Source organism: Podarcis bocagei (genome assembly GCF_964188305.1).
Source record: "Podarcis bocagei genome assembly, chromosome: 8".
Taxonomy (NCBI): Eukaryota; Metazoa; Chordata; class Lepidosauria; order Squamata; family Lacertidae; genus Podarcis; species Podarcis bocagei.
Window position 1 is genome coordinate 62,270,961 of NC_138133.1, and position 23,803 is coordinate 62,294,763.

At 42.4% G+C, this 23,803-nt stretch overlaps 1 protein-coding gene across 1 annotated transcript in view; it reads right to left on the reverse strand.

Annotated features, from left to right (window-relative positions):
• Positions 1-274: 274 nt before the first annotated feature.
• MRPS28 (mitochondrial ribosomal protein S28) overlaps positions 275-23,803 on the reverse strand; it is a 41,696-nt gene continuing 18,167 nt past the window's right edge. The window contains exon 3 of the mRNA XM_081205278.1: positions 275-583. Coding sequence (XP_081061404.1) covers positions 433-583 — 151 coding nt within the window. The 3' untranslated portion in view covers positions 275-432. The remainder of the gene's footprint in view (positions 584-23,803) is intronic.

Here is a 23,803-nt window from a genome sequence, read left to right on the forward strand (position 1 = left end):
ACTGGAAGCTTCAGAGTTTAAGACATTCAACGGTTCACACTTTAATCAGAAAACTTCATATTTCATCTGTCATGAATTTGTGTCACTGTTTGTCATACATGGTGAAATATATCTCTTTCTTGGATTAAATATGAATACAAAATAGAATTAATATAAACAATTAATAGTATGAAGGCAACAGAAGGGAAATAGATATTACAGAACCAAATTTGCTAAGATGGTTTCTTTTTAATTTATATTTACTTGCATCAATTAGGCAACAGAGGTGGAAGAATGGTTTCAACATTTTAATTCAGTTCAAATCTTTATTGCTTAGCCAAGCCATCACAAAAAACTGAAGTGCTGCACAAATCAAATAACTAGCTAGATTTGCTAAAATGTAGTCAGGAGTGAATCTATATTGAGGGTTTTGGGGAGGGGAAATAGCATTTGCTATTTTTGTCTATTTTCTTTGCTTTCCACAAGTCCCAAGAGTACTGCATCAGCTTCCAGTAAAGTTGTGTCTGTTTTGGCTCCCAAGAATCTAGATGAAAGTTCAAGGTCAGTAAGCCTCAGCCGGACTTTGGATCCCTTCTGATATTTCCTGGTGAGAAAAAGGAAAAAATGTTCAGCACTGTTTGTACTTACATCTTCTCAAATACAGCATTTTAAATTTGGCAATAATGTGACTGTGTTGAATTCTTTCATTTACTGTAAGATATAGGGGTGCGGGTGGCGCTGTGGGTTAAACCACAGAGCCTAGGACTTGCCGATCAGAAGGTCGGCGGTTCGAATCCCCACGACGGGGTGAGCTCCCGTTGCTCGGTCCCTGCTCCAGCCCACCTAGCAGTTTGAAAGCACGTCAAAGTGCAAGTAGATAAATAGATACCGCTGTGGCGGGAAGGTAAACGGCGTTTCCGTACGCTGCTCTGGTTCACCAGAAGCAGCTTAGTCATGCTGGCCACATGACCCGGAAGCTGTACACCGGCTCCCTCGGCCACGACCCCAGAGTCGGTCACGACTGGACCTAATGGTCAGGGTCCCTTTACCGTTACCTTATCCTTTGTGATCTTCAATAAGCTGCTTCAAATGAAAAGCTATTTTGTTGTGGTGCTTGTCACCCAAGGTACAGATCCTCATGGAGCCTCATGTTTTTTATATAGTTTGACAATAAAACAAACATCAAATCACAGAACACATCTGTGGCCTATAATCTGAGAGGACCCCTCGTAAAAATTATGAGGGTCCTTAAGGATCCATGCTTTCGATTCATGTTTTTGTGTTGTGATAGCACTCGAAAGTACCAGCGCCATAATTTTAGGGTTCAGTCAATGGATATATGAGATCTGTGATTTGATGGTGGTTTGAGAGAGGGGGGAACTATGGAGAAAATATCCAATTTCAAGAGTTTCCATTTAACTTAGTCTGGCTTTTGTGTGTGTGCATCTCTCTCCTGATTGCTGCAGTACCTCACTGTCTCCTTCCTGGTCACCTTGTAGCACTGGTAAGAGTAACAAGGAGCCATATAACTGAAGGCTATATTGCATGGGTAGGCAAACTAAGGCCCAGGGGCCAGATCTGGCCCAATCGCCTTCTAAATCCGGCCCACGAATGGTCAGGGAATCAGTGTGTTTTTACAGGAGTAGAATGTGTGCTTTTATTTAAAATGCACCTCTGGGTTATTTGTGGGGCATAGGAATTTGTTCACCCCCCACCAAATATAGTCCAGCCCCCCCACAAGGTCTGAGGGACAGTGGACTGGCCCCCTGCTGAAAAAGTTTGCTGACCCCTGATATTTTGATCAGTCAATGCAAGCTATATCTGGAAACATTCTATTGTTATCCTAGGTTCTGCCACCACCAAGTTCCTCTATGGTTACAAGAAAGAAGAAATCTCATCATTAAAAGATTGAAATAGCAAATAAGGTATAGCATGTGAAAAGTTCAGTTCTGACTTCCAGTTGCACTTTCCCTTGCTTAATTTTTTTGCAATAGCCGGAGCCAAACAAATATTAGTTTTTGCCTTGAAGACTCTCATTTACTATGCACCCAAAGGAGCCTGCTTGTCTGAACAGGATAGAAAGAGAGCAATTAAATCTGATTTTGCAATTCTGCATGAGGGGGTGATTTGAAAGCTTTTCACTTGGAGATTTTTATTTTTACTTTTTTACATTTCCCCCTATAGGCATTCCTTAGCATGTGCCAATTCTCTCTAGAAATTGCTTTGCTTTCTTAGAAGGAATTATCTGTGCTAAGGCTTTGACATGATGAATGCAAAGCACACTGAAGCGAAGAGACCCATCATCTGTTTGGGTATGGACTCATGCTAGAAAAAAAACTTACTGGTACTTCTTTATAACTGGAGCTTCCTGGCTATTACATACACCTCATCCCACTAACACCTGCCATAGCCTTGAAATTAGGAATGGACCTAATTAGTGAGAGAACTCTTACTACAACTAGTTGGAAGAACTAGTTGTTAGTTACTCTTGCAAGCCAAGCCACTATAAAATTTTTGCTTTGTTTTGCCAATCATCAGGGCTTCCAATACAGTTATACAGTACAGCTGAATTTATAACGTAGTATTCAAAGCCTAAAACAACTGTCATAAGCAGGCCACAATGGAGTCTCCAGTGTAGGGGTAGTCTATGTATCGCTCTCTACACATTGTGGGCTATACTATTGAGCAGCTCCATCCCGAATGGCTAATGGTTGGTGATGATGGGAGATGAAGTTCCCAACATCTGGAGAGTGCCACACTGGTTCAGGAAAATTCAATATACAAGTCAAGATGAGTGCTATTCACAGGATGTTTTGGTCTCTCTCCCCAATCCAGATAAACGGCCAGAACACCCTTCAGTCGGATTTCCTGTGAAGAGATATTCTGATTTTTAGGACAGCTGAGAATAAATAATTATTATTGCAGAATTGTTTATTTTCTAGGAACAGCTTTTTGTATGGTAGAAAGGGGGTGGGTTTGCATTATACACGTCATTTTTATTCAAATGTACACAAAGCCTTCCCAAAGTACTGGACAAAATAATACTATTTAAAAAAGAAAGGCCCTTGTGGGGTTCAGAAAATTACAGATTTGCTAATCTAAGTGCTATAAAACAGGCACACTGTTGAAAACATTAAAAGAATTAACTGTATAAAAGAACAAGCCGTATTTAAGAAAAATCTGCATGGCTTCTGCAGTAGGCCACTTTTGACATGTTGGCAGATCCGCACTAACTTGATACCATTTGGCATCAGGTGAATCTGTGCCCACCAGAAAGCGGAGGAGCCTGCATTGGGTGCTATATTTAAAAAGCTTTCAGTAGGGATTGACTTCAGCCAGGAGCTCCTGAGTGGAACCAATCTTAGCTGTCCTTAGACTCAGCACCAGATTTAAATAGCACTGAATGTAAGCCCTGATGTGAAGAAACAATCAGGAATGCACACCTGCTGCTGCAACTTTAACCTGTCTCACACCTGATGTCATATGATGACAGGTAGTGGGGTGGCTGTTTGAACATTTTGCCCACAGACCAGAGGTTTCCCTTCCCTGGCAAAGGGTGATAGCAAACAAAATCATACTCAAGGGTAGATCCACTAAAATCAATGTTCCTAAGACAAGTGATTTCAATTGTTCTGAGACTAATATCAATAAAAAATAAATGTATTTTAAAAATACATAAATAAAGCATTCTAGGCTGCAAACATGCTTTTAATAAAAAGTTTTTCAACAATAATCTGTATACTGTTGCTGCTGCCCATTGAACAACTTGTGTGCTGTAGAACGTTGCATCTAGAGAGATTTTTTTCCAGGGGATGGGGGTGGGGAATCACCTTCTTTTTTAAGGCATATCTGCCTCCCTGTGGGACTTATATACATTTCCTTTCAAATCAAAGATGAAATCTGTAACCTTTTCATTGTGGCAAAACGCAGAAGAATTTGACAACTGAAACTCTGGAAAAGTAACTCCTGTCATCGCAAAACTTGTATCGCATGTGATTATGTCATAAAAAATAGTTAATGCCAGTCACCTTTCAAGGCAGTATTATAGAATTTATCACCTAATTTGAGATGAAACGCCATCTCAAAAGGACAGTGACAGGAGATAACTGTCTCTTTCCTTCAGACTGTCTGAAGTACCTGCACATCTATGCATAACATCAAAATAACTCTTCCTTGCTCTCCCAGCCATATGTTTCCAGTACCATAAGGTTTACATACTTTTCGGGTGCCTCTTGTCAAGCATCAGAGCTTGAATAGCAAAAAGACAGAAGCAAGCAAGCAAGCATGCCAAGAGCCCTTAAATGTCACAATAGCCAGCTTACATCAAGACATCTTTCTGTACCCCATATTATCTTCTGGTTCTAGAGGGTGAAGTTGCAAAATGCTAAAAAATAATGGGCCGAACCATAATTCTCCCCATAGCAGCCAGTGTGTGCAAGCAGATATGTAACAATATGCAAACCTTTCCCAGTGTAAGATCTGTGAAACTTGAAAATATTTCACTGAATCCAAGGGTATGTTTTGCCTCTCATTACTATTTAACAATAATGATGTGGGAAACATTTTATTTGTTACCACTCTGAATGTAATAATATTTCAGTTGGATGAAAAACAATGCAAGTTGCTTTGTGTGTTCATTCAAACTGTTTCTAAACCTATTTTTAGTTGTTTTATTGTATATCTTATTGTAAGTACCTTGGGATTAATAAATAAAGCACAACTTCACAATGAGAATGTAAGCCAACAAGACATCAAGCTGCCGTTTTACAAATGTTTTCAAATTTCATGCAGTTTTCTTTTTTTTTTTTAAATGTAACTAGCTACTGTATTTCATTAGCCAAGTTCGTGGATTGTCTGTTCTTAAAAGTCCCATTCTGAGGGAGCGTAATGATTACTGCAGTGGTTTGCACCTTGAAAAGAAAAAGAATGACATGCTATCTGAGGTACAGAACTGACAAGAGGAGTCTGTATTCTGCAGTGTAGTTCAAGGCTGCTGTTCAGCTGAAATTTCAGCAAATGAATGGGTTTGTTCCTCAGCATCTCTCACACTTGAATTTCAACAGAATCAGGTCTCACACAGGGGAGCATAGTGATGATAGGGACTCCCACCAATGATATGGCTCAGCTTCCTTTGGTCATGTAAGTTCAGAGCTATGTTGGTGCTCCCAGAGGCTCAGGTTACAACAGACTACTTTCCTGATACAGGAAGCTGGGCTACCAGGAGCATACAACAATAGTCTGTCAACATTTGCATTGGTTCCCTATTTATCATGTCTCCTAGGTTCAAATCAAGAGCTATTTTTGACCCACACAACCCAAAAATTGTTATGGTCCAAATACATAAGACTGCACATTCCTGTACTGTATTAAGCAAGATGCATTTCTGTCACACACACTCCTGAACACTGTTAAGTCCTTTCTATTTCAACTTTTTCAGCGACAATGGTGAATCCAGCAGGTTGGCAGTTTAAAAGTTTGAGGTTTAAAGCTTTCTTACATTGGATTTAAAATTGGGATTCGTGGTTACATCCAATGTTGCATGTGCAGAAGGCAGCTCATGCAAGCAATCTTGCCCTTCTCACCCCCACTCCCCTGAAAAGCTTTCCCAAGGGCCTGAAGACCTAGTGAACACTGTGAGCTGCATTTTGCAGGGCTTCATGCGAGGTGGGAGGAATCTTGCACCACACAAAGCTCCTAGTTTCTCCTTCCACTACAGCCCTGTAAAACAAAACCTGCAGTTGTCTGGTAGGTCCTCTATCCAACTTTCTGGAGTGGGTACAGGTAACTTCAGAGGAACAGAGAAAGATTTGTTATGTAAACTGCTGTTGACTCAAGCACTACTGGTGTACCCCCAAGATCTTTTGTCCTTTTCTAATTTTGTGGATACTTACTCCAAGCCTCTGGGAAGTGGTAGCCTATACAGTTACAAAGATAGATGTTTATTGTGTGGCTCTTTTTTATTATTTTTCAAGAAGAGATTCTATGCCACCTCTAGGGTCAAAACTCCTGTAATTCATGTTGTTAAATCTTGAAACGCACAGAAGCGGCATTGATACCTAGAATTGAAGCAAGCCACATGACTATGCTAACTATGTGAAGCATACCTCGTAAGACTGTCTGCTGGAGGAGTATGTTATTAGCCAGGCTTGGATGAAACAATCCACTGCTCACAAAACTACTTTAAATGTACAGTCTTTACTAGAGTGGGGGGAAAGTCAGAAAACTAAAACAATACATTACGCTACATTCCCATCTCTGCAGCAGTTCCCACCACAGGCAGCACTTTGTCTTCAACAAAGAGACTCACATTCTATGCTACTAAAATCTCTATACTGGCTAATACTGTAAGAACGCCAAGAGGAACATCTGTGTGATCAGAACTACACAAACCCAGCTTTAAATAAAAACCCTCACAAACAATGCCCATGTGATTGCTTGGTTAGGAGGCACTCCTACATTCTTTTCCCATATCCTCAAATGTATTTTATTATTTTTATCCAAACGCATGTTTCATTGTCTAAATTAATTGAGTTTCATGAAGTTTATCTTCTATCACCAAGACTGATTTGCATTTATTTTTAGAATAAGCAACTGCTGTAGAAGCAGAATTCATCACTGAGTAGCATTAATGCCAGGTATAATGGTTGCAGTTTAATCACAGAATAAAACTAATATGAGATTACTGTAAATCCTAAGGATAATGTATATTGTACTACAGAAAATCATGGCGATAGCCACCAGTTTTTCAAACCGTTATAATGGGGGAAATGTTGTAATTCATCATGATTTTAACAAGAGACTCACAAACACATATATGCACACAATGAGCTGCAGCATAAAAAACTTCAAAACCCTACATTTTTAAAATTATTTACATGGAGGCATAATCTTCAGATATGGGGAATTCAACTAAAAGTACTTCTTCGTTTTATGGTTTGTGAGGTTTTTATTGTGTTTAATGGTATCTTATTTATCACAGAATTATAGAACTGTAAAAGATGGAAGGCACCCTGAGAGTCATCTGGTCCAACCCCTTGCAATGAAGGAATCTCAGCTAAAGCATCCATGACAGATGGCCATCTGACCTCTGCTTATAAGTCTCCAAGGAAGGAAAGTCCACAACCTTCCGTGGGAGTCTGTTCCACTGTCAAACAGTTCTTACGTGTGTTTAAGAATTACTTTTAGGTGCCTTGGTGGATCTCTTCAACTGAAGGGCTGGGCAAAAGTACGTTAGTTAATAAATGAAGCCAGAATCAGACATTGTTCCTGAACACTCCCAGTTAATTAATAAATATACATTTTTAAGCATTCTTAGTTCTAAGACCACCTTGCACCAAACAATAATATAGTAGTTAAAATTTATAGTAATAGGTATCAAACATGAGAAAACATTAAAATGAGAAGGGGGGAAAAGCTACCATGTGCACCATGTTAAAGTCTATTTTAATTAAATTAAATGATTGCCTCCCCCCAAAAAATCAGGATCATGCATATATGAAGTATGGATGCAATGCATAACCTAAATGTAACTTGTATTCACAGTATTTCTTTCAAACAGGACAAACTATGTTTTGTAGTTTAAAAAAATAATTGAACTTATTGATGCTGCACAAAATGTCAATAACAACAATAAGGAATTTCATTTTTCAACTTACTGTATCTGGGCCTTGTTGTTTTTTGGTTATGTGCAACTAAAATAGCCCCCCTACTACTTTTCATATATTCCCTTTTTGGGGGGAAATGATTGATTCATATCCCTGTAGACATACTGTTTGAATAAACCATTATTCTGTATGTTATTTAAACTGTATGTTATTTAGAATGTGTCTGAGCAATTTCATCTGGGAACTGTTGGCCACCACAAGGGGTTTTCTATCATCATCTTCTCCAATAAACCTATAGTACAGCAGATCTTCTGTGGGTCTTAATCTGATACCAAATCTGTCTTTTCAGCTCATCAAATAGGCGTCACAGGTTCATAAGTTCCCACTGTGAAGTCCTTCAAGTGTGTGTGCTTAACATTGAGGAATATGTGGCTGTATTACAGAACTTGGCTACGGGCCACAATTATGCAGTACACTCTAGAATGTAAGTGGGTAAATAATGGTTAATTGTGTTGTATTGTATTTTTTATTTACTTTGTTGGAAGCTGCCCAGAGTGGCTGGGGAAACCCAGCCAGATGGGCGGGGTATAATTTATTAGTAGTAGTAGTAATGGTACATCAGGGTAAGTATAGCAGTCAGTGCAAAAACTGGGGTTTTCAGGACCACCGTAGTAAATTAATTTAAATTTTACATGGATTCAATTAATAATGGGCACAGTTAGTAATAAAGAATACTTGGTTTGAGTCAAACATAAAGGTGTCCTAAAGTAAGTGGATAGTGTGAGAGGATTACGGCATATTCTATTTATTATAGCACCACCTATAGGCCATGATCAGTTTTTGCTCTTTGCTTTGTTTCTCTCAAGCACAGCTTGTTGAGGTCCCAGGCAGCGGTGATTCAGCTTGCTCCATCTAACAAAGAGATCATTCCACATAAAGGGCAACAAAAGGGGGCATTAAGGAGGCAGGTAGACTTCTTCACAGTCTCTGTTCATTGAAGTCCCCTGTTTGGTAACATCTCTACCCCTGGGAATCATCTGCATGAAACAATTCAGTACTGCAAATCAAGATGTGTTCTCTTAGTTGCATTGCTGCAACTTTGTAAGGAGGACCTTCAGAGCTACCACCTTCCAAGGAAAATGCTGTGTGTTTAGGCAGATGTTTGGGTGTAAAATTTTCTGCATACCTATGGAAAGCATTTGTTTTCCTGAGTATGGCTGCAAATTAATATCAGCGGCATTCACACATGACTAAGCCATGGCTTGTTTAACAAACCACAGGTTGTCTCACAGATGAGCAAACAAGCCATGGTTTGTTTCTCCAAACCTTGATTTGTTCTCCAGTTGCTACTGGCTCTGTAGCTTGGGAAGGCTGGATGGCTGAACTAACCACAGCTATGCCAGGCTGTTCCATTTCGACCAAATCTTAATAAAACAAGCCTTGCCCTAACATTGTGATTTGTTGCCAGGAAACAAGCCTTGGTTCATCTGCTTGGCTGGGTATGGGCATTCAAACAAACCACACTTTTTAAAATGTGCTGCACTTCAGTCTGACATTCTCAGGCTTATAACCTCATTTAAACAAAATGAAAGTATCTAAAGGCCTCCTTCCTTATACCAACCATCTTGGGTCCTATGACTGACAGGAGAGGCCCTGTAGGTAGCAGTGCCACCAGGTGTTGCTTGGTCAGGGCCTTCTCAGTGGCCGATCCCCATTTGTAGAATGTCTTCCCTGGTGAAGTGTGTCTGTCTCCCATGTTAATATTCAGGAGGAATGGAAAACCTTCCTGTTCAGTGAGTCATTTAGTGACTTAAACATACTGTTTCTGACAATGCTGAAAGTATTAGCTATGAAGGTATGTTACTGTTTTATAATGTGAAGACGTTTTTAAATGTGTTTCTATTTTATTTTCAATTGTATTGTTTTACTATTTGTTGTTTGCTGCACCATGCTACTTTGGCAGGACGGTAGGAAATAAAATAAATCTATGAAGATACTCCTAAGAGCATAATGAACCTATATTTTTTCAGTAGTATACATTTCTGAGAAAATATAATAAATTCAAATTATGGTAAGTTTACTAATTTGATCATAAGAAGTTTAAAATACCAACTAGAAATTATAAATAAGCCTACATATTGGTGAAACAATCACAGCAGCTTTAACTAATTCTGCTCTTATTAGGAAAAACAAAATAAATTACTATGCTATATTTATCCTTTCTGACCAAAAGAAAGTCAGCAAAGTACCCTATTAAAATAGGAGGAAGTAGCTGATGCTAAAATGAAATATAAACAGGCCTTCTGTAGTTGTGTTGTACAGATGCATAACATATGCATAACATATGTACAACACAGCCAGATGGAAACCCAGCCAGATGGACGGGGTATAAATTATTATTGTTATTATTACATGCCATTTTAAAAAATAAGCATCCGAAAAATATCAGAAGTCCCCTTCATAGTAACTTGGAACAAGCCTTTTCAGTGTAGCTGACCCTGTATTGTGGAACAGCATCCCTGTTGAAATCTGACAGATACCACTATTTGTCGTTTCCAGAAATAGCTAAAAACATCCTTATGTCAACAAGCTTTTCAAAGCTTGGGGGCGGGGCGGATTTAGGTCTCTGCCCTGGTTGTTTATTTGCATTGTTTTTAAACTTATCTGTGAGAGAAGTTGTATTGTTTTAAAATCTACTTTTCATGATTTATTGCATAGTTGTAAGTCGCCTTGAAATTCATAAAAAGTTGACCCATAAATCAAATAAATAAAAATAAATGAATGGTTATACCTAACAAAGTCATCCATTAATTAGTACAAGGCCTTTTACCTTGGGGCAACCCAGTCAGATGGACGGGGTACAAATATAGTAGTAGTAGTAGTAGTAGTAGTAGTAGTAGTAGTAGTAGTAGTAGTAGTAGAAGAAGAAGAAGAAGAAGAAGAAGAATTACTACTATTACCTGTGCAATGGGACTTCCCTTCTCTCTCTCTTTCTCCTCTCACTATGCTACCCCCTGCAGCCCTCCCTATTCTGAGAGAGCAGCTTTGAGGGGAGAGGAAGTCCTGTTGTAGCAGTGGAAGTCACTGTGACTTGGTGGGAGCCAACAACTCAATAATAATAATAATAATAATAATAATAATAATAATAATAATAATAATAATAATAATAATAATAATAATAATTGTTTGTAGAAATGGAAGAGTCAAAATTTACAGAACTGTACTACGATTAAGATCTATTTCTCAATGAGTTGGTAAACCAGTATCTGGGCTGTCCCACTTGGTTCACATGATGAAATGATCTACTTTCCTCCTGGATCTTAAACCCTTCCTTCTAAGTCTAGACTTCTCTATGACATCAAGTTTTCTATATACAGGGTATGTAGTGGACAACATGCTAAACCTGGCTTTTGAACTGGCTTATCACAAACCAAACCATAATCAACATAAACTGCAGTTTGTTGATTTGGATAGCATGATAAAACTGTGATTAAGCAAAAATAGAAGCGAAACATTCCAAACTCCTCCTGTTGCTACTTGCTCCTGTCGCATGATGGAATGTCCCAAAGTTTAATATAATAGTTTAGCCGGTAAAGCATGAGACTCTTAATCTCAGGGTTGTGGGTTTGAGCCCCACGCTGGGCAAAAAGATTCCTGCATTGCAGGGGGTTGGGCCAAATGACCCTTGTGATCCCTTCCAACTCTACACTTCTATTATTAAGTCCCATCTGTAATTTTTAGGTGATGCAGTCTAGACACAGGTCTACAACATCAGTGAGAACCAGGCCCAAGGAAGACTAAATTTAAAGATCCTGTCCCTTCTTTTAAAAAAAATTAAGCAGGCCTCATGGCCTGAAAATGTTGTATGAATTCATTTTTTTAAACGAATTAAAAAGACAACCAAGTCATGCCTTTTCAAACAGCTGATCTCTTGTAACTTGAAGCCATTGGTCCAAGTTCTACTCTCCTGAGCGGGAGAAAACAAGCATGCTCCCTCTTCCATGTGACAGCCTTTAAGAACACTCCAGATTGTTCACAGATTTCTACGGGTGAGAATCACACTGCCAAGAACAAGAAAAAAGCCCACCTTCAGCTGGCGAGGGTTATCAGCCATTTCACAGCAGAGTACATTAAGACACACTACACAAATCATATACCCGAGTGTGAGCAAGATTAATTGAATCTCAGTATCTCTCTTTTTATTTGCCATCTCGGAAGGTGCTTGAAGCTTTCCCACAATATCAAGTTGCCTCTGTGTGTGGGTGTGGGTGTGTACACACCAAACACCTCAGAGATAATTCATTTCACTTTCAACCACTTTTTCAAACAAACTTTTCTAAACAAAAGCATTTATCTGCATTTAAGTGGCAGGTGAAATTCTAGCACACTTCTCAATAAAAAGAACAGAGCCGCTTTACTGTTCAACAAAAGATTGAGGAAAGTATTGGCAGTACCAGCAATCTAGAAATACCCTTGGGGTAAAGAATTATTCTGAAAGTTTTCTCACACTCAGACAAAAGGGGGAAAGCAGTGCGTATAAAGTGATTCTATCCACTGATGTACTGGGCCATCCAATCCCTCGTTAAACACTTTGAGACATCTAAATAATGTTAACAGTTGGCTCTCTGAGACAGGAGGTGCCTGATTTGGAAACCTAAACAGGAAAGCAGATATTGACTGCAGTTTATGAGAATTACTTTCTTTTAAAATATATTGTTTATTAAGATCATAATTTGAATAGCATTTAATTGTGAAGTTACTAAAATATTATTATAAAAAATATACAAACACCAAGGGCATATCAACATGGAACCAAACAATAATTTTCAAAATTTTCCATCTAATAAATTCCAAATCCAGTTCAGTTATAAAAACAATTTAGTATTCAATACTTAGCTTACAACTTTACATCAGCTTTTGCCATTCCACTGCCCATTTTTTCAAGGCTGTTCATTTTACTATCTTTAATTGCTCTCGTATCATATTTAATCATTCTCTTTTCTTTGGTTCTTTGTTTACCTCTCAATACATAACAAAGAATTCCAGTGGTTCTTAATACATATATCAGCTATTTCTGATATACAGGTAACTTGTGGCAAATTTGCTTTATATAATCAACGGGTTGAGGTTGAATCCTGACGAGACAGAAGTACGGTTTGTAGGGGCAGGGTAGGCGGGTCGGGGTGGGCTCCCAGGTCCTGAATGGGGTAACTGTGTCGTTAAAAGAGCAGGCATGCAACTTTTGGATCAGTTTGGACTCACGGCTGTCCATGGAGGTGCAGGTTAACTTTGTGTCCAGGGCAGCTATCTACTAGCTCCATCTGGGATTCTGCCTGGGACCCTATCTGCCTGCACGCTGTCTCACCAGAGTGGTACATGCCCTGGTTATCTCCCGCTTTGACAATTGCAATGCACTCTACGTGGGGCTACCTTTGAAGATGACTCAGAAACTACAACTAATCCAGAATGCTGCAGCTAGACTGGTGACTGGGAGTGGCCACTGGGACCATATAACACCAGTCCTAAAGGATCTTCACTGGCTCCCAGTATGTTTCTGAGCACAATTTAAAGTGTTGGTGCTGACTTTTAAAGCCCTTTACGGCCTCAGCCCTGTATACCTGAAGGAGTGTCTCCATCCCCATTGTTCAGCTGAGGTCCACTTCCAAGGGCCCTCTGGCAGTTCCCTCACTGTGAAAAATGAAGTTACAAGGAGCCAGGAAGAGGGCCTTCTCTGTAGTCGCGTGCACCCTGTGGAACACCCTCCTGTCAACTCCAGTAAACGTGAAAGAAACAGCAGCAGAAATGTATCTTTTTAAATTCCAAGCACTTTACTACTAAGATTTTAATTATAACCATACCACAGAAAGATAAAATATTTATAAGAAAATAGAAATTTCCACATTTTTAAGTGAGCATTGAAGTGAAATGCAGGGACAAAAGAAATAAGAATAGAAAACTTCTAACATGTACTCCAAAGCCTCTCTGCCTATATGGAAGAAACATCCATCACATTGTTGCTGAACAACTTGTTTTGGGTACTGGAGATTTTATGAAACATAGGCCTTCCTCTTCCATAAGAAAGGACATTTTGCTCAATACCAAGATCCTCTCATGCCTTGCTATTAACTTTTCAAGCACTCCTTATCCCAGAAAGTTTATATTAAAAACTACAAGAGCCTCAAAAGTGTAATGGACTGTGTCACTGGAGACTGATCTGAACAATGGCTGGTATTATCACATGGAAAAGACTAGTACAACTGCATATTAAATATCCCATTCTGCTTCTGGCCTTTCTTTGCACTCCCCACTTTAAAGAAAATGTTCCCTGCATAATTTTGAAGAAAATGCTGAATGAAGTAACAAAGTCTGAAGTGGCTTAGGGGAAGGCGTTGGTCATTTACTGTTGACAGCCTGGCTTTATGTTACACACAGTATTTTTAGGCTTTTCACTAATCCCTCTTCTTTTTCATTCAAAACCTTATGTTACTTGAGAATTTGACAGGAAGTTTTGTACAGACAAGGCCTTCCACATATTGGCAGCTGATGACCAGATCAAACACTTGGATTGGAAGCTTTCATCCAACAAAGACTAAGCAAACAAATGCAAACTTTATTCTCTTTCTACATAGAGGGAAAAATACAATTTTCACGTTTCATGAGTAACCCCATGGGACCCACTGAAATAGGACTGTGACATATGTATGACTGAACCACAGAGTACTGTAAAATGTGGTTTATTCTACTTATCTTTGGGAAAACTCATTTATGACATTCCTGCACTGCAGGGGGCTGGACTAGCTGACCCTCAGGACCCCTTCAAACTCTACAGTTCTATGATTCAATGAACCTATTCTTCCCCACAAGCCTTCATATGACAGCTGATGGTGGAACACTGAGGGGTGGGGTGGGGAGAGAGACTGTGCTTGTCACCTACCCACCTTGTCGCCTTCTTAAGGAAACAGCTGCCAGAAAAACTGTTAAGGGGTTTCTGACCTTTTGCGTCCCATTATAAAAGTTGTGTGTGGCCACTGTGGGATATGAAGTGTTATGCTCTCTTAAATAAAATTAATTGTTGAACTGCTAGTGCTATAGTAGTATTATAATCTTAATTCTATACAGTGGTACTTCTGGTTGCGAATGGGATCCGTTCCGGAGCCCCGTTCGCAACCTGAAAGGAATGCAACCCGTGTCTGCGCATGGGCGGGTCACAATTCACCGCTTCTGCGCATGATGTCATTTTGTGCATCTGCGCATGCTCGAGTAGCGAAACCCGGAAGTAACCCTTTCCAGTACTTCTGGGTCGCCGTGGGACACAACCTGAAAAAACGTACCATGAAGCAAATGTAACAAGAGGTATGACTGTATTACGGTTGTGACTCTCACCTTTGTACAGGAGACATTCCAGCCACGCAAAAGTCAGAGGTTTCTACACACACACACACACACACACACACACACTCCATCCAGACAAGCAAGATGCACTATCCAATTTCAAGGACACATTCCAGCCAGGCAGTGGCTCTTGGGGAGGGCTCAGAACAGGGCTGAGGAGGGACGTGGCCTGGGAAAAAGTCGGGGGGGGGGAGCAACATTCAGTGGTGGCTTACAACTATCAACAAAGAATTATACCAAACAAGAATATCTACACCCTGAACCAATTTCTTGGTTCACCGCTCCCATCACTCCCTCTTGCTGCAGAGGAAACATGCATTTCCTCTCTGCTCCTGCAGCCAGTTAGTCATGTTACAGCTGGGGAGAAGCCAGAGATGTTTGGGGATTTCACCCAGTGCTGGTCATCACACAACTGACGGGCGAAGGAAAGATTATTTGTTGTGCTTTTAAAAAACGACAACGCACCATATTCTCCTATCTATCTTTTCAGTATGTCTGACTTCTGGCTAGAGATATAAACATTTTTGATTGTGCACCAATTGTAAATTCTTCTGAAGTTCCAAAGCTGATGTCAGACCCCACTGACTGAATAGTGCAGCTGTCAGTATAGGCAAAATGGTTCCTGTCCTAATCCTGTTCTGACCTCCGAGTGGAGCCTGAGAACCTGCCAGAAAGGTGCTCTCACAGTACCAGACATCAAGCAACAGCTGCACAAGTTGGGCAAATTCAGCAGCTGTTTTTTGTTGTTGTTTTTTAATATCATTTTGGACAGACTTCACATTTCACAATGATTTTGCAGAGCAGAAGACACAAAACATCTAAGAATTCCATGAGTGTCTTGTTTTATTCAGAAGATGATATAGAGAAATTGCTTTCACCGCTACCCAAGTTCTTTTCAAATTTCATGACTGATGCTCTCTCTCCAAGGCAGTACTGCCTTATTTTTTTTTGTTTGTTTTTAATCTACTAAGTTAGCTTTAAAAAACAGACCTGAAAGAAAAAGGCATTCATATGCCAATATGGAACATTAGATGTATTATTTGACTCTCCCTGACTCCTCAAGTGTTCTTACATTATCTCTTCTCTGTTGCTTGTTATCTGCTTTGTTTGCTTCTTTTTTCTGCTTGCTGTTAAAAGATTGCACCTTGGGCCCCTCAAAAGTGGGACAAAAAATGAATGTGATACTGTATTATTATCCCTGACATGCTCCCACTGAGAGGAACAGTAGGGCTGGATCTCGATGCATCAAAGAAGCGTTTCAGTTAAAAGCGTTGTAAATTTAAACAGGGGGAACAGGTAGAGAAAAACAGGACCCCACATCACCATCTGGTGGCACAATGTTATATTGCATATACAACACAGATAAATCGCTTTTTCTTTACCAATCTAGCTGAGTCCTAGGATATCAACAGGAGGAAATCAAGGGCTGAGCAATCCAAGCCTGCCCCTGCCCCCTGGGCACTCACAGCAGCAGATGGTGGTGGTTGGGAGACAGACTGGGTCTGATCAGGCCATGATTGGGCACTATGCCAGAAGACGCTGGCTGCAAGAGGAGCTCAGGATCCAGGAGATTCCACGCTGGGCCCTTTTATTATTTTGCTGTACATGCCAATAAAAAATACCCCAATTCTGAACAGTGGACAAGATTGAGGTGCTAGGCATCCTGCCACCATCACACCCACCCACCATACCCTTCTCAGTGCACTGCTTGGGCTCTAGAGATCCTTCTGTATTTCACATGCCTACAATCTAATGAAAACAAAATGCAACTAAACTTGCTGCCATTTCTGCTTGCGTTGAAATTAAGCACACGGTAGACAGAAGAGGCAAGCGCATTTCTTGCATTCTTTCAGACAGGGTTATGGCACTATGCAAGTGCAAGGTACAGTGGTACCTCGGGTTACAGACGCTTCAGGTTACAGACTCCGCTAACCCACAAATAGTACCTCGGGTTAAGAACTTTACTTCAGGATGAGAACAGAAATCGTGCGGCGGTGGCACGGCAGCAGCGGGAGGCCTCATTAGCTAAAGTGGTACCTCATGTTAAGAACAGTTTCGGGTTAAGAAAGGACCTCCAGAACGAATTAAGTTTTTAACCAAACCAGAGATACCACTGTAGTTTCTTTTAACCTTTCCACAATCCCCATTCCTTCCCTCACGGTATCTCACTCACACTATCAGAAACTCTGCAGCCAGCATTTAAGAAATGCCCATTAATTTGACACAGTAATCTGGTATCTTAAAAATGAGATCAGAAAGGCTTGTTCCTATATATTCTTACTCATATTCACGTAAGAAATAAATGGTATCCATAGTTGCTCTTTGTGCTGTATTCTTATACGGTAAAGCATTTCATCTGGGCTCAGATTTCAGATGCAGAGGAACGAAGCATAATAAAAAATACTAAGTTGAAGCAAAAGCAGAAGATCTGAGAGAGGCACTTCTCCATATCTGGTACAGTCTGACAAAGCTGACATTTTTCTACAGGTTTAATTAGTCCATCCACTTGTGACTGAGTTTTGTTGAGTACAGTGGCTCATAATAATAATTAATAATAATAATTTATTATTTATACCCCGCCCATCTGGCTGGGCCTCCCCAGCCACTCTGGGCGGCTTCCATAAAAACCAAAAATACAATAAAATATCACACGTTAAAAACTTCCCTGAACAGGGCTGCCTTAAGATGTCTCCTGAATGTCAGATAGTTGTTTATCACTTTGACATCTGCTGGAAGGGCGTTCCACAGGGCGGGCGCCACTACCGAGAAGGCCCTCTGCCTGGTTCCCTGTAGCTTTGCTTCTCGCAATGAGGGAACCGCCAGAAGGCCCTCGGCGCTGGACCTCAGCGTCCGGGCAGAATGATGGGGGTGGAGACGCTCCTTCAGGTATACTGGACCGAGGCCGTTTAGGGCTTTAAAGGTCAGCACCAACACTTTGAATTGTGCTCGGAAACGTACTGGGAGCCAATGCAGGTCTTTCAAGACCGGTGTTATATGGTCTCGGCAGCCGCTCCCAGTCACCAGTCTAGCTGCCGCATTCTGGATTAGTTGTAGTTTCCGAGTCACCTTCAAAGGTAGCCCCACGTAGAGTGCATTGCAGTAGTCCAAGCGGGAGATAACCAGAGCATGCACCACTCTGGCGAGACAGTCCGCAGGCAGATAGGGTCTCAGCCTACGTACCAGATGGAGCTGGTAAACAGCTGCCCTGGACACAGATTTGACCTGCGCCTCCATGGACAGCTGTGAGTCCAAAATGACTCCCAGGCTGCGCACCTGGTCCTTCAGGGGCACAGTTACCCCATTCAGGACCAGGGAATCCTCCACACCTGCCCGCCTCCTGTCCCCCAAAAACAGTACTTCTGTCTTGTCAGGATTCAACCTCAATCTGTTAGCCGCCATCCATCCTCCAACCGCCTCCAGACACTCACACAGGACCTTCACCGCCTTCACTGGTTCTGATTTAAAAGAGAGGTAGAGCTGGGTATCATCCGCATACTGATGAACACCCAGCCCAAACCTCCTGATGATCTCTCCCAGCGGCCGCATGTAGATGTTGAAAAGCATGGGGGAGAGGACAGAACCCTGAGGCACCCCACAAGTGAGAGCCCAGGGGTCTGAACACTCATCCCCCACCACCACTTTCTGAACACGGCCCAGGAGGAAGGAGCGGAACCACTGTATGACAGTGCCCCCAGCTCCCAGCCCCTCAAGACGGTCCAGAAGGATGCTATGGTCGATGGTATCGAACGCCGCTGAGAGATCCAGCAGAACTAGGAAACAGCTCTCACCTTTGTCCCTAGCCCGCCGGAGATCATCAACCAGTGCGACCAAGGCAGTTTCAGTCCCATGATGAGGCCTGAATCCCGACTGGAAGGGATCCAAATGGTCCGCTTCTTCCAGGCGTGCCTGGAGTTGTTCGGCAACCGCTCGCTCAATCACCTTGCCCAGGAATGGAAGATTTGAGACTGGGCGATAGTTGGCCATCGTGGCCGCATCTAAAGATGGTTTTTTAAGAAGCGGTTTAATAACCGCCTCTTTCAGCGGGTCTGGGAAGGCTCCCTCACGGAGGGAAGCATTCACCACCCCACGAAGCCCATCGCCCAGTCCTTCCCGGCTAGCTTTTATAAGCCAGGATGGGCAAGGATCCAGGAGACAGGTGGTTGGTTTCACTCGTCCAAGCAGCCTGTCCACATCCTCGGAGGTAACAGATTGGAATTGATCCCACTCAACTTGACTAGACAGAACTCTAGCACTCTCCCGCCCCGGCCCTGCTCCCACGGTGGAGTCTACTTCTTCCCGAATCTGAGCGATTTTATCTGCAAAAAACTTTGCAAAATCATTGCAGGAGAACATGTGGCCCGTACTGGGCCCCGATGTTGCAGGTGGTTCCGCTAAATTGTGAACCACCTGAAAAAGTCTCCTGCTGCTGTTTTCTGCAGATGCAATAGAGGCGGTGAAGAAATTCTTCTTCGCCGTCGCTATCGCCACTTGGTAGGCTCGACGTTGAGCTCTAACCTGTGTCCGGTCAGATTCGGAATGAGTTATCCGCCACCGGCGCTCTAGCCGTCTCAACGATTGTTTCATTGCCCTCAGATCCGTGGAAAACCACGGGGCTGTCCGGGCTCCATGCAATCGGAGAGGGCGCTTCGGAGCCAAACAGTCAATAGCCCTGGTTAACTCCACATTCCAGCGGGCCACCAGGGAATCGGCTGAAAGGCCATCAACATGGGATAAAGTATCCCCTACCACTCTCTGGAAACCATTTGGATCCATTAAGTGGCGGGGGCGGACCATCCGAATTGGTCCCACCTCCCTGCAGAGGGGAAGGGTCGCGGAGAAGTCCAGTTGCACCAGGAAGTGATCTGACCATGGCACTTCTTTCGTTTCGCTTTTACTTAGTGTCAGATCACCAACATCCATAGAGGTAAACACCAGGTCCAAGGCATGTCCACGGCTGTGGGTTGGGCCAGACTTATTCAGGGACAGCCCCATGGAGGCCATGCTTTCCACGAAGTCCCGAGCGGCCCCTTGTAAGGTCGTGTCGGCATGGATGTTAAAATCCCCTAGGACAACCAAGCTAGGTGTCTCCAGGAGAACATCCGCCACGACCTGAAGCAGCTCGGGCAGGGAATCCTTGGTGCAGCGGGGAGGTCGGTACACCAAAAGGAATCCTGTACTGCCCCTATTGCCCAACTTCCAGAACATGCACTCAGAAAACTGGGTCTTCCCAATAGGACGCCTGGTGCAAACTAATGACTTCCTAAAAATCACTGCAACCCCCCCTCCCCGCCCATGTGACCTGGGTTGCTGTGCGTAAGAGAAACCTGGTGGACAAGCAGCGGCAAGGACAGGCCCATCTGCTTCATCCAACCAAGTCTCTGTTACACATGCCAGGTCAAGTCCTCCATCCACGATCAAGTCATGGATGGCAGTGGTCTTATGAATCATTGACCTGGCATTGCACAGCAGCACCTTCAGGTCATGTGGGTATCCCTTGCTGATTCTAGTATCCATCCGGTCAGGACCAGACCCGGAGGCAGGGATAGTCCTCAGACAACGACTAAACCTGCCTCCTCTGTAATGACATGGTCTGGTCTTAGCGTAACTCCTCCTCCTACCCGTGATCACTGAGATCGGTTGTCCCAGTGCATCCCCCCCTGTGGAACATGCCCCAGCCATTTTGTGGGCTGGGGCCCACTCCCCGGCAGCCCTGACCCCTCCCCCTAAAAACAAAATAACACCTTAAACAAACAAACAAAACCAATAAACCAATACAAACAAAAAAAAATGTAAAAATTACAAAAACATCAAATTAATAATAATAATAAAATTCCCCAAGCCCAACCAAACATCAATCCCACCCCCACCCCCCACATACAAAAAATCCAGAGAAAATTTTTAAAAACATTTTAAAAACACTCTGTGCCTCTCCGGCAGTAACAACTGTCCTAGTGAGGCCTGTCAGGCCCCGCCCTGGGCCAGGTGGTAAGTGGCAGGGAGGAGCAGGGCCCTCAAGCACTCACTCAGGGGAGTCCTCCTGGGCAGCAGGCAGCAAGCAGCAGGCAGTCCTTATGAGGCCCCAGGCCCCGCCCCAGGCCAGATGGTAAGTGGCAAGAGCAGGGCCCTCAGGCACTCACTCAGGGAGTCCTCCTGGGCAGCAGGCAGCAAGCAGCACGCAGTCCTTATGAGGCCCCAGGCCCCGCCCCAAGCCAGATGGTAAGTGGCAAGAGCAGGGCCCTCAAGCACTCACTCAGGGAGTCCTCCTGGGCAGCAGGCAGCAAGCAGCACGCAGTCCTTGTGAGGCCCCAGGCCCCGCCCCAGGCCAGATGGTAAGTGGCAAGAGCAGGGCCCTCAAGCACTCACTCAGGGAGTCTTCCTGGGCAGCAGGCCGCAAGCAGCACACAGTCCTTATGAGGCCCCAGGCCCCGCCCCAAGCCAGATGGTAAGTGGCAAGAGCAGGGCCCACAAGCACTCACTCAGGGGACTCCTCCTGGGCAGCAGGCCGCAAGCAGCACGCAGTCCTTATGAGGCCCCAGGCCCCGCCCCAGGCCAGATGGTAAGTGGCAAGAGCAGGGCCCACAAGCACTCACTCAGGGAGTCTTCCTGGGCAGCAGGCAGCAAGCAGCACGCAGTCCTTATGAGGCCCCATGCCCCGCCCCAAGCCAGATGGTAAGTGGCAAGAGCAGGGCCCACAAGCACTCACTCAGGGACCATGTTCACTGACAGTTACCCTTCTTTCCGAAACCTTTATAATTTTTAGACTTGCACTGGGAAAATGTCCACCTGCTTACTTCAAGCCTGGGCAGCATCCTACTTTCTCACAACAGGTAAGTACAAGCACAGAATGTTGCTAAGAAAGTCAAGACCCTGCCAAAAACTGATACTATGAGTTTCTGCTGTTGTCTTAGGAAAATCCCATTTTATACTGGCCATGGCTTTCAGCCAATACCTAATTAAGACACTTAGCAAAACAGAGAAAGATGTGTCTTTTATTCAGCCTATAGGGAGTTACAAATATTGCAAAGAAGCTTTTTAAACAACATGTTGTTCTTTAGACATGGTGTCCAGAGGAAAATTGGTTTACAGTTTCATGCTGTAACATGCCAAGGCTTTGGGTTCTTTTAGTTAGAACAAAGGAAGGGAAAAAACTGAGCAAACTATACTAATAAGATTACAAGGATGCCTAAGGGTTTCAGGTTATATAGATTTTCCAGGGACACAAATTAAAAATAAGCACCAAAACTAGTAGGAAATTCTTCTACTCTAGTGTCATTCAGCTCCTATAAAATCCTTGGAAGGCAGACAAAAAGAAGGAAAAATAAAACATTATTCAACAACGCTATCACTTAGATTGTGTAAAATATTATTTTGTTAAAATAATTTACCCAGAATACTCCTTTGCTCTTAAATATGCAAAAACACGGGACTGAACTGCTGCTAAAGATTCAAAACTACGGTTTTATAAAGTAGGGTTGAACGTTCAGCTTTCTTTTATCTTTGTACACTAGCTTGGATGAGCTTTACCTAAAAAGTAGCTTATTAAGTATTTTAAATATTCAGAATAGGTGAAGTGCCTGCATATAGCATTTGCCCAGCTCCCCCACTATCCCTTCTGAGGCAAAGAAGAAGAAAAAGCAAACCAATGTTCTTACTAAGACAAATCTGGAGACAGAGACCTTGTTCTATAAGCAGGGTACTTCAACTGGTACAAAATATAGCAGTCAGACTTTTAACTAAGGCTTATTGTTTGCAAAATATCTCAATCGTCATTGACTGCCATTTGTTTCCGGGTCCAGTTCAAGGTGCCATTAACTGTTAAGGGCTTTTAAAGCCATTTGGCGCCAGAATACCTGAAGAATTGTATCATCCCACATGTACCAATTTGTGCATTCTCGTCAACAGCCAAGTTCCTCTCCTCATTCCCCTGCATTCAGAAGTGAGGTGGGTGAGCAGTATAGCCTGGGACCTAGCAGCCATTGCTGGTTATAGCTTACTGAGTAGGTCTCTTTGGCCCAATCACTGCTTGCTTTTTACAACTGGCACTGAAAACCTGGCTCTTCAATAATGCTGATGCTGCAGCTTAAGTATTCCCCACCCTCTGTATTTTACATGATTTGACTGTTATAATTTTAATTTTATACACAATTTTACTCTTTATTGCTTTTGTGTAAAGCCACTTTGAGAGCCCTTCAGGGGAAAAGTGTGGGCTACAAAATAAAATAAATAATAGAAGTAAACTCATTGTAAGTCAAAGCATTGCATTGCCCAACTTCTCCCACATATTAAAAAAAAAGCACACAACACAATTTTTCAACTCTACTGGTCTCATGCTACGTACAATAAGGGGAAGCAGCTACAATGGTCAGTGTATGGGTGGCAAATGCCCACAGCTGAGGCCGGCACGTACTGATTGTAATATGAATTTTCATAGTCTATAAACTTATTTAATTACTGTATATTTAAAAGGGGTAATGGAAAGATTTGCAAGTATGCCTCGCAATACAGAAGAGGGGGGTTGGGGACTCATTGCAGTCCTATTAGACTGAGGCTAGAGAAGACATGGCTTGTCCGTGGGGCTTCTGAGATAGGTGAAGCTGATTACTGTTTATATTTACTGCTGTGTGACTGATCTACTGCTTGCTGGTGTTGCAGCTATGTGTATATTTACTGTTATGTAATTAAATGATTATTTAATTGTTTTATTGTGATTCTATTTTGCTAGCCACCTTGCAAGTTCTATTGGATGGAAAGACTAGGTAGAAATAGTTTACTTAAAATATCTGATACTAATAAATAAATGGGTCAGTAAGTGAATAAGGCTAATCTAG